Source organism: Protopterus annectens, chromosome 1.part1, assembly GCF_019279795.1.
Source record: "Protopterus annectens isolate FY-2018-M chromosome 1.part1, PAN1.0, whole genome shotgun sequence".
NCBI classification, from domain to species: domain Eukaryota; kingdom Metazoa; phylum Chordata; order Ceratodontiformes; family Protopteridae; genus Protopterus; species Protopterus annectens.
Window position 1 is genome coordinate 996900250 of NC_056726.1, and position 12009 is coordinate 996912258.

The 12009-nt window shown below is 41.0% G+C and overlaps 1 protein-coding gene across 1 annotated transcript in view; it reads right to left on the minus strand.

Moving 5' to 3' along the window:
* Positions 1–3017: 3017 nt before the first annotated feature.
* PRPF31 (pre-mRNA processing factor 31) overlaps positions 3018–12009 on the minus strand; it is a 518214-nt gene continuing 509222 nt past the window's right edge. Inside the window, exon 13 of the mRNA XM_044087556.1 lies at positions 3018–4410. Coding sequence (XP_043943491.1) covers positions 4267–4410 — 144 coding nt within the window. The 3' untranslated portion in view covers positions 3018–4266. The remainder of the gene's footprint in view (positions 4411–12009) is intronic.

Consider the following 12009-nt stretch of genomic DNA (forward strand, 5'->3'; position numbering starts at 1 on the left):
GCGAAAGGTCTCCCCGGTAGCCGGTGCCTGCGTAGCAGCTTTTGACCCAAATGAGGCAGAGACAACCAAAGGCTTGGAAGACAAAGAAGATTTCAGCGTCATACCAGACTCCAAAAGGGTAGAGGCTTGATTGGAAGTAGCATCAGGCATCAAGGTTTGCGGAAGTGACTCACTGAATTCCGGAGAACTGACTACCTGTTTGGTGGTAGTATCATCGGAAGGCTTAGCCTTGTGCGGTCTGTCTCTATCTTTATCTCTAAATTTTTCCATAATGTCTATAGAAGGTTAGCTGATGGAGACCAATCCGGAATGGGAAGATGAAAGACGAAAATACCGGTCTACAAAAAGAGCTCTACGATGAATGGTTCTTGTGTTAAAGAGGGCACAGAACCGGCAATGGGGGATGTCGTGGTCTGGGCCTAAACAAGTGACACAGTAAGACTGGAAGTTTCGGTGTGGGATCTGCTTTCCACAGGCGAGACCATTGTTAACTTTTTTGGACATTGGTTAGTGCAAGAAAAAAGGGTCCCCAACAGGATACTTAGCTTAAGACATTTTCAGCTGAAATTCGAGCTCCGATAGAAACCGACTGGCACACTTACGAACTACTTCTGCTACGGGCTTCACGGCAAGAAAGACTGGTGTAATGACATTAGCTGGCTTGCTTTATAGCACTGATGACTTGACATCAGTCTCAAGCGACCGCAACAAATGCAGAAAGCTTTGACTCTGGTATTCGGGCCGGCTGAGGGCTACCACAGCAGGGATAACCCACAGGTGATGACCGCAACAGTGAAACATGAAGAACATCTTACAACTACAGTAATCATGCTCAGTCCATAAGCAAAATAAAACATGGAATGGAGGTCTTTGTAAAGGATTTGCTTTCTACAGTCACACTTTCTTGTCTTACCTGACATGAGCAAATCTTTTGGGAAAAAAAGACGTGAAATGAAGGTTCCCCAACAGCGCACATATCTGACCAGGATTTGACAGTGGTAGTGGTACAATGACATGGTACTTAGGCCAACTGTAGTGAAGCTTCTGTGTTCAGACTGGTGGCAAAATGGTCTAAGTATCTCACACCCATACATCCATTTATGTACACATACACACATCAGTTGAGTTTATACACCATATGAACTGTGGAAAAAGAAGGTTTTTGGCTTTGGTATGATGACCAGATGTTGGGTTACCCTTAGCAGGATAATCCTGCCAGTACTAGAATACTGCAGCAGTGATCTTGGGAAGGACATCACACATTTCTGTGATGAGCACATGCTGCTGAATGACAGAGTTTTGAGACAGAAAAGGATGATCAGAATTGTGACACTGGTCTAACAGTAGCACCACTGTTAAACATAATTCCATCAACAGTAGGGAGTAAAAAGTATCTGGAATATCATCCTTCATAATGTAAGAAAACATACCCAAGGATTTACTACTGTGAATAGGACTCTTCCAATGTTGAATTCCTGAATCTATGGACAGATGCAAAGTGCCAATTTATTTTATAAATAGAACTATAAAATGGATATGCTTTGGAAAAAGCCTTCTTGACATAACTATCAATTATAAAATATTGGTCATTAGCCATCACCAAGTGTTTTACTCTGAATTCAGTCCTCCGTTACCACAAAAATCGCGTTTTTCTATAAAAGGTCCATTTGTTTTCCTCCACCAGCATCAGGGGAGGTAGAGGCAAGAACTGGCAGTTTTGGCCATAATCCTATTGGTAGTTATTCTTAATGCTCCTACAACCTTTCCACATGTTGGCTGGCACAAGTGGTGCAGTGCTGAGTCGACTGCATACCTGAACTTCTGCAAACCAGCTATGCTTAGCTACACTTCATCCAATTCTAGGTGAGGTCATGCTCCTCTGTCCCAGTGTGTACAACCATTACATGTATTCCTGCAGGGGGGACCCTGTGGAAGGACAAAAATCCGAAACTTTCCCCTCAGATAAGCAAGGATGTGATTACACTCACTTCCACCACTCCCTAGCAAGCTCAGAAACCCAGGCTACTTATTAACCTTGGATTCTTTATGTCATAGGCAAAACTCAGTCCCTCTCTACCATGGAGTTTACACACACACACTACTCAAGGAGACAGCAACCATCACGGTTCTTTGTTAGGTAATGTTCTGAGACAAAGCAAAAATCCGTAATCTTTTAGGCATTTTCTAACTCACTGAAGTGGGTATGAGTGTAGACCACTTTGTGATGAAACCTGTATCAGCTAGCAGCAAGATCATTATGGCCTTGTCATATACTGAAACAGAGCAAGAATCTAGCAAAGAACCCTGAGGTACTCCAGGTTTAACACTTTTGTTGGCTGGATATGGCACTGTTCCACTTGGCCATCTGTTTCCTGTTACTCTTTTAGCTCTGAACCCTGATGAAGTCAAAGTCTGTGACTGTTAAATTAACAGAGGATGCTATGATCTAGAGTGTGACATGCTTCTGAAAGTTCTATACAGACTGCAGCAGTGTCGATCCCCTTGATGAGATTGGTCATCAAGTAGTTTGTGACGCACAGTACTTGAGAATGCCACATTGTCCCCAAGCTCAAATCCACACTGTATATTAGTAAGTGCAAATTTTTTCTGGAGGTGGTTCGCCAGTTGTCTGTTCACAACAATCTCCACTTACTAGCAAATCAGAGTTAATTTATGCATGATGATTAAAACTAGGGCAATAAACTATTCTCCATGAAAAGATCTGCCAAAAGCTTTATCTTGTACCCTGTGCTGGAAAGGAGATGCCTCATTTTAATACTGTAATGCAGCAGAACAGAATGCTCAGGAAGCTAATCCCAGGTTTACTGAGCATCAGATTATGTACTTTGATCAGTAAAAATGCAATGCTTTTTGTAAATACCCCAAAATATACCACAGTATTAGTCACCACCTACTGTAGTATAAAAAGTGACTCGAGTATTGCACTAACTCCAAGCTAGTTTGTGACAGTGCTGTCATCCCATAAACTGATTACACAAAATATAAACCACCACCACTAAAATTTAAAACCTTTAATACCTGTAAAACACTGCATAAATTACAACAAAAGGTCTATGATCAAAAGTGTATGTCACATGATTACAGATGCACTGCAGGTATAAAGCAAGAACCTCTTTATGCAGTCACTCCAAAATTACCTTTTCAGGCCATGCCATATCACAATGTATGCAGTTCTCTCTTACTCCTAGTTTGAGTTTTAATGATCTGTTATGCATAAATGGAACTCCCATATAAAGGAAAGATAAAATAATGTACTATGCCATCTTCATGTCTATGTAACTAAGTGAACCAGGAGGAGCAAGCTTTCGGATTACAAAGAGAAACAAGACACTTGTTGGGAAACTAAATTCACTAATTTCTAAATTACGTACAACAAATGCAAGGACATGGCAACAGTAAGCTCTAAAACCTTTAACAAAAAGCATCAGAACAGTAGAAGACTGTATATACTTACCATCAGAAAACAACTGTTAGCCCTGCATCTTTTCTTATGACTCCAACAACAAACTGAAGACTGAACATTAATTCTTTAACAGTACTAAAAAAAATCAGATGCATCACTGGAAAAGTCAGAATAAAAAAAAAACACACCTAGTTAAGTGTGGTAATTACAGCTGCTGTATATACACAATCAGCTAATGGATAAAGGAAGTGCCTTTTCTGGTTAATAAATTAACAGAACACTGTCAGATTCCATCTATACAAAGTCGTAAAAAACACAAAACTGTAGGCACCTGAAGCATATAGAGTACAGCAGCAAGAACAATTCATGCATTGTCTGCAATTACTTTCAATTGACTGTTTTTGGCCAATAATACGATTTTCTTGTTTTAATGCAGGTAACACAACAGTTGTGGAAAAGTCTGACTCTACCACTGCCCTATAGACGTCTTTAAGCCACGATGAATGCCCAAGGACACCAGTAATCATCATACATGCCTGTGTTGTTATGGTCATGTACTGCTGATTAGTACTCAAAGTTATCAATATTTGGTGTCCAGAAATAACAAAAGAAGGTAATGACAGCATGTCCACAACCAGACACAAACACAACACTAACAGATGCTCCACAGTGCTGATGAACTGTAGTAGTGCCTGGAAGGTTTATTTATTTATTTTATTACTATTCATCACAATGGATAGTGATGACTAACACTCTGGTTTACAAACCATCTGTTCATCCAACGGCTACATGATCTGTTATCACCAGTGTGTCAGTTCATTGTTCCTTATGGCCTGATAGGTCTACCTTCTTCCTATGGTCAACGTTGATGTCTGACCGTTTTTTTCACGTTTCACCTTAAGAAACTCTGCCATGTTGGAGAAGTACTTCTGATTTGCTTCAGCCACCTTCTTTTCAGCTGCCTGGGGGTTAACTATCTCCAAGCCCTAGAAGAGAAAGGACAAAGACATTCATCACTCAAGCTTCCTAACCTACAAAGAAGCACTGACAGTTTAGGACAGAATGTTAAAAGCTCTAAGCAACTAAAGTTTCAAGTTGAGGTACATATATCTGAGTGCCCTTGTGTGATTAACAAATGGATAAGATTAAAAACTAAGTAGTGCAACTTATTCTCCTTAATGTACAAATTATTTGCTACTGAACACTTAGTTTCATTTAGTACTCAACCTGTGTTTATTCTTTATTTAAAACAAAGCTACCTTCTGTAACAAAGACTAACTTTTCTATTGAGAACAGGTTAATGTGAATACCAAACTTCACAGTAAAAGAGCACCTCATTACAAAAGGCCTAATAAAACCGTGTCCACTGAACTGTTGGTGAATACATGCATCTGTGGAGCTATTAATATTGATCAGACTACTTCTGGCTTCTGTCATAGTTCTACATGTAATCTAATGTATTCTTGCTGAATGATCCTGATTGTGCTTTAGTCTACAAAAATTTGAGTTACTCTTATTTTGATCCCCCAGTCAATGCTACATCTAAACATGATCTTAACCACACCTCTGGGTATTTATGATTGGTCTTGGACTGATGTACGCACATACCTGAAGTGTGTGCAACAAATGTGAGGTCTTCCCACCTGTGCAAACAAGATTATTCAGGTGGTGCAGAGATTTAGCTGAAGTCTCACAGCCACAAAACTGAAGTGATGCCTCCTGGGTACTCAAACAGACATGACCGCAGAGATTAAAGTGTGAAGATGTTGCTATTCTAGCAAAGGAGACATAACACTACACCTTCAAGCTCAAATCAGCTACCTGGGGTAGACAGCATCAAACTCACAAATTAAGCCACTAATGTACACCCTATGACTTTTGGGAAAAAATGGAGCTCAGCAGACCATTCTCTCTTTGACCCATCTTCCACAAAGACTTTTTTCCTCCAATCTCAGACTCTCTGATGCTGTCTACAAGACAAGTACACCAGACGCAGAAAAAAATTCATCTGCTTTTCCATCCTCCAACGACCCTATATTAGTCTTGTCTTCACTTTTCACCTGATTATATCAAATGTGGCAAAAGGAGAACCTGAGCTTTAAATTTATACAACAAAACAATTCGCCAGCATTTAATTAAATGAAACACTGACCAAACTTTTTTTTCCATTTTACTGTGCTGCTTGTTCCTAGGAGTTTGCCTGACATGTTTTAAACTACCTTTTAACAAATCATTTAAGACACAAAAAATGTCAACTCTAGTTTTTAATCGCCTTCACTGAACATTTCACTGGCCTTTTTCCCCCCACACTGTCTGGTTTCACTCTGGGAGAAACGCTGATCAGTGGGCAGCCATCTTGGAAGTCCCAGTATGACCCAGGTACTGTACCCTGGAGAATATGTATTTTTTTTTAAATAAATATCTTTATTGAATTATCATTTATGACGAGTCATAACATTTGTATAAATTAATCCATATTTTTAGTTGCAAACATGATAAATAAGTAAATTCTGTCATATTTCCTACAACCGAATTCTCATCTCCCATACCAAATATTCTCATGCATTTCTTCAGAAGTCTACCTTCTTTTGTTATACTTTCCTTTCTAGTTACTCCTATTCATACTCGCCATCACAAATCAAGTTCCATCATCCGCACAAATAATATACCCTGCTAAAAGTGGATTTAGTTCTCCCAAAAATATTTACGCTCCATAAATGAAAGTTATGCATGTACCATAATGCTAGATTTGTACTGTCATGGTTCAGCCTTTGGGTTATCAGATCCAGCCTCGAGCTTTTGATCCAAGGCTCTGACTTCTCCCCCTGCCCATAATTCTCTCTTTCCCATAATACCTCACATACAGTTTTGCCTGCTTATAAATATAAGACTTATCTAATAATCAAAATATGACTAGCCCTATCTAACAGGGTGGACTAAAAGGCTGGCAGTAATGAACAGCAGCAACCAGGTTGTCTAAGGACAAGGCCCCTGGTTAGGTCCAACCATTTGACAAGAGCAAAAAAGGACAATTTAGGCTGGCGGAATGGAGGAAGGGATGCTGAACCTGAAGAAAACCTAGATTACACAGATCTAGCATTAGTACATAACCGTCGTACCAAATTTTGTCTGTTTTTGTCAGAGTCAACATTTGGGACAGATTTCCAAGCTACTGAGACACCTGGGTGGTATCAAGGAAGAATATTTCCGAGAATGGTGGAGCCAAAGGATCATGTGATCTACACTGTACATCTAAGCTTGTAAAGGCAGTACAAGGTTTGATTCTTGACTGGGGTGCCTTCTGTGTGGAGTCTACATGTCTTCCCTGCATTTGTGTGGGTTTCCTCTGGGTGCTCCAGCTTCCTCCCACGTTACAAAGACATGTACCTGGAGCATGTCTCCCCAGGCCTCTGCTGAAAATTGGCTTTGTTCTAAGTTGGACTTTCCTGTTAACAAATGTTAAATAAAGTAGCCATCGTCCAGATAGAGTGAGCCTTCAATTTGTTATGCAGGGTCCAGCCTAATTTCCCATGCACAAACATTATACAGTCAGAAAGTCACCTAGACAGAATGACTTTTGATACTCCTTCAGCCATTTTAGCTTTGGAAAGGGCAATGAAAAGTTGATCAGACATCCTAATATCCTTAGTCTTAAGCTAAGCTGATAAAACCCAAGCCATCGATGAACATCTAATAAGAGTAAAATATACTCTCCTTTGTTAGCAAATTTTGAGAATAACACTGGCAGAGTGGAAGTCTGATTAAGGTTAGTTTCAGATGTCGCCTTTGAGAGAAAATGAGAATTTATAGGTTCATAGATACGTACTAGTCTATCTGCCCAATGGCATTTATAAGCCTAGCCAGAGTGTGTCGGCTTTTGCTGCCCCATTGATTAATTAACTGATCCTCTGTCAAGCAGAGCCAATGAAGTGATGGCAGGGGTGTATTTTCTGTCACCCATCCACTCGTCAAGGTTTCTCCTGAAGAGTGTTAGTGAGGGGCTCTGCCTAATGTAGTTTGGAATTTTGTTCTAAAGCATGGAAAGTCTCTGTGACAGGAATCTATCCCTCCAGCATGCTCTATTTATTGTTGTGGTGAGGTTTAGCTCACTAGAGCGCGTGGCTCACAGTGACTTGGATTTCTTTAGGTGGAGCATGTCCCTCAATTCTGAGTTGGACATGGCTTTGTAAGTCAGGCAGAGATCACCTCTGAGTAAGTGATACGCCACTGAGTACATCCAGAGTTTTTTCAGTTGGGCTGCATAGGACATATGTTTGAGGCCAGTAATCCTCTTGGTGAGGTACTTTTGTGGTCTCTCCAGCTGTTGGAAGTGTCTTCTGAGGAACATCCCAAAGGGGGCATTGTACTCTATGATGAGTCTGATGAGTGATGAGTAGAGGGGCACTATAACCTCTATTTCTAGATGTGAACCCTTTAGTAATTAGATGGGCCACATAGGATTTCCTAACTACTTTGGCAATATGATTGCCAAAGGAGAGATTACTATCTACCTGGGTCCCCAGACCTCTTATCACCTCTTCTGTATTAAGGGGACTGCCAACTATGTAGCAATTCGTGGGTGTTTTGTTTTTCCCCAAACAGGATGACTATACATTTTTTGGCATTTAGCTTGAGACCATGACTTTGACACCACGTGTCCGTCTCAGTAAGGCCCTTTTGGAGGATGTCCGTGTCAGCTGTAGAGTCAATTATGGCACCCAGTTTGCAGTCATTGGCGAACTTGGTTAGCCATAGTCCTGTGTTTGCCTGTACGTCTGAGAAGTGTATGCCGAACAGTAGGGGGTCCAAGGACCGAGCCTTGCGGAACACCACTTGTGACTGGTTTAGAGTAGGACCTAGAGCCTGCTATTCTTACCATGCGAGTACTGTCTGTAAGCTGTTCCAGTCTTGGGTGGAGACCGCTTAGCCTCCGGTTTAGGTGTATAATTGCATCTCTCGCATATGTTAGTGTTTTGTGGTAGGAGGAGAGTGTTGTCTGTGTACATGAGGCAGTTGTAACATTGCCTCAGGACACCCAGATTCACCAGCTGGACTGGAGAGTACACCTTAAATTGCCCTTTCATCATGCCTGAATAGTAGGGTGAGCTGCTTAAGGACCACTGTACTGGTGAAAGAACAAGTGTGAAAATTTACAGAACAAGGCTTGCAACTCTGAAATCCTTGCAGACATGACTGCCACCAGAAAGGGGCTTTCCAAGACAGATATTTTAAGCCTGCTGTAACAGCAGGCACAATGGGAGCGGCTTTAAAGAAGAATTATAGTAATATCCCAAGGGAGAAGCAGATCCCTTACTGGTGGCCTTAAAAAGGAAAGTTCCCTTTAAAAAAGCTTCTGAAAACTTTAGCAAAACAATAAAAGTCTGATTTTACCCAGTGTGGAAATTACAGTCTGCCGCTAACTGTATCTTGAAGGTTGAGAAGCTGGATTCTTTGTGAAAAGGCTCCTCCAAAAAAATCCAGAATGCCCTTTGGAGGAATCCCATATAGTCAATCTATATATATATATATATATATATATATATATATATATATATATATATATATATATATATATATATATATATATATATTATGTGCTTGTTTCCTGCCTTTCTAAGCTAGTATAGTCCAGTTTTCAGGTTAGTGCTGAATTCAGGGCTGTGTTACAAATCTCTGTGTTTGCCCATACCTTACTTGGATAGAAGGAAGTTCTCTGTTCACCTGTGAGAAATGGGAGCTTTGAGCAGCCTGTCTGTCCTTGGAGGAGTGGTTTCAGCCCAGAAATTAGTAGTTTATTGGCCATTTTGGATTAATTTCTCTCTCTTTCATTTCCCTGCTATAAATACCATATTTGCCTGGTTTTGCGCGCCGGGCAGCGCCGGTTAGCTAGGGTAAAACTATTCCCGGCTCTACAAAGTCTCCTCTTCAACTTTTCCCTTGGAACTAGACAAACCTTCAACTTAAGCACTGAAGCCACTCATTTCTCAGCCTGGCACTTACTCAAAACTTATAGCAAGCACTTATAAACCGTAGCACTAGACCCTCCTGTACTGTACAGAAGGACAAGGCTCTCTATTCGATCTTACCAGACATCCAATAAAACAGTTCACTGTACCTATCCAGGCATGTCCAAAGGGCAGTTTCAGGTCTACTCTCCAGTCCAACTGGTGAATCTGGGCATTTTGAGGCAATGTTACAACTACCTCATGTACACAAACAACCCCCCTCCTCCTACCACCAAACATTAATACATGCGAGAGTTGCAATTATACAGCCAAACTGGAGGCTAAGCTCTCTCAACCCAAGACTGAATCAAACAGTCAAGAGGAGAAGGGAAATACTTTCATCACACCATCAAGTCTCACATAAACCCATTAAAGCGGCACTGGAAAAAAACACACAAATACATGAAAACATACTCGGAGGCTCTAAATAAAAATCTGCAAAACCAACAGAGACCTCCAAAGCAAACAACCTCCACCCCCAACACAAACCATGAAACACATACTTCACAAAACCAGTGTGCCATGCAATCACAGCCCTTATGGCAAAATAACATACCCAACATACTAGTAATAGGTGACTCTATAGTCAGGCACACTGACGTCTCACTCACTAGGCTGAATAAGGAGAAGGTTACTGTTAGCTGCCTGTCGGGCACCGGGATCCACCACATAACACAAGCACTGAGGTCACTACAGAACAAGTACAAATAGGACTCTGTCATTGTCCATGTTGGTGTGAATGACTTGAGCCGTACCTCTCTGGACTACATGAAGAGAGACATGGAAGAGCTCTCTGATCACGTAGCCCAGGCCGGTATGACCCTGACCCTGAGTAGCATCCTGCCCTCACCAAGAATGATACCACGGTATAAAGAAAAAATTCTCAATTTCAACAACTGGCTAAGTTTCTGGTGTCATTCAAAGGGGATCCAGTGTCTGTCTGCCTGGGATGACATGCTCGACAAACCATGCTGCTTTGCTAGAGATGGCTTGCACTTGTCAACCTTAGGCTTTCGAATACTAGCCAAGGCTCTTGCCAGCCCCATAGTGCCTTTTTTAGGCAAGGCTCAAAAGACAAACCTACCACCGTAAATAGCACAAGTAACAAAAAACTGAGTGTAGTGCTACTCAATGCCACTGCTACTCAATGCCAGAAGTCTGAACCTCAAAAAATGCATGCACTCGAGGCACTCCTCAGTATGGAGAAAATCGATACATGTGCAGTAACAGAAACCTGGTTTAAGACTCCAGAGAGCACCCCAGCACTACCAGGCTACAACTCATACCATACATTCCGGCCACAGAACCCAAACCGAAATACAAAAGGTGGGGGCGTATCCATATTTATCAAGGATACCCACACCTCCAGGTTAGTGGCACAACACGATGCTTCAGAGATCATCCACGTGCAACTAACAATGGGCAAAACTGCATTTCAAATTGTAGCTTGCTACAGATCACCCACCATGTCCCAGGCACCCCATTCCACATTCCTGGAAACAATGGGAAGCATAAAGGTCCTACCACACACCCTAATATTGGGTGATTTCAATTATCTAAACATTAACTGGGAGAACTACTCCAGTACTAACTCCCTTACCCAACATTTCCTAGAATTTATAAACTCAAACGGCCTGGTTCAACTGGTCAACACTCCCACCAGAGGTGACAGCATATTGGAGTTCCACACCGGAGGTTAACCCCTCGCTGGTTAGATCTGGCCATAAACAAATCACTTTGGATATCCACATTCCGCCCCCACCTCCGGACAAGAAAACCACCGTGAAAAACTTTTCAAAAGCAAACTTCACGTTACTTAAGACCGAGGTGGAAAGTTTCAAAGCCTCCATGCTGAAGGATAATGCTGTCCAAGCTGCAAAAATATTTACTAATGCATTCTACGGGCACCTACAAGAATGCATGGATCATGCCATCCCAAGCAAAACCAAGACTCACTTCTCCAAGAAAAGGAAACCAGTCTGGTGGACTCCTGCCAAAAACAAGCTATACAACACAAGGAGGAAACTAGTACAGAAAAGTGTAAAATCCCAAGAAGGGAAGACATGAACAAAACTCGTGAAGAATGAGAAGCAACTAAGAACAATATCCAAACACACCCGTGGAGACAATAATTCAACTGCTGCAAAAAGATGGTAAAAGCAGGTTTAATTCCCAAACGAATCCTTTAGCACAGAGAAAAAACACAGTGGAGACAAGCGCTTTCGCCTGGACAATTCCAGGCTTTATCAAGTCAGAGTAAAAACAAACTGTGAAAGCACTACCTATATACCTAAATCACATGCTTAAATTGATTGTTAATTAAACAAAACAAGCTAGTAGAGAATTATTTAAAGACATATACCATTTCCTTTTAGCTTGTTACTAAAAGTCTATTGGGATGTAAGTGTTTGTGTAAACCAAAATTGATTTCATATACAAATATATTAAACATATACTGTACAATAACACATTTTCTTAAAACATTACATTTAAAAACTTTTAAAAAACAACATTTAAGCCTACGAGTATTGCATAAAAACTGTAATAGACAACAAAATGTTGTCTGTACACCAAACAACC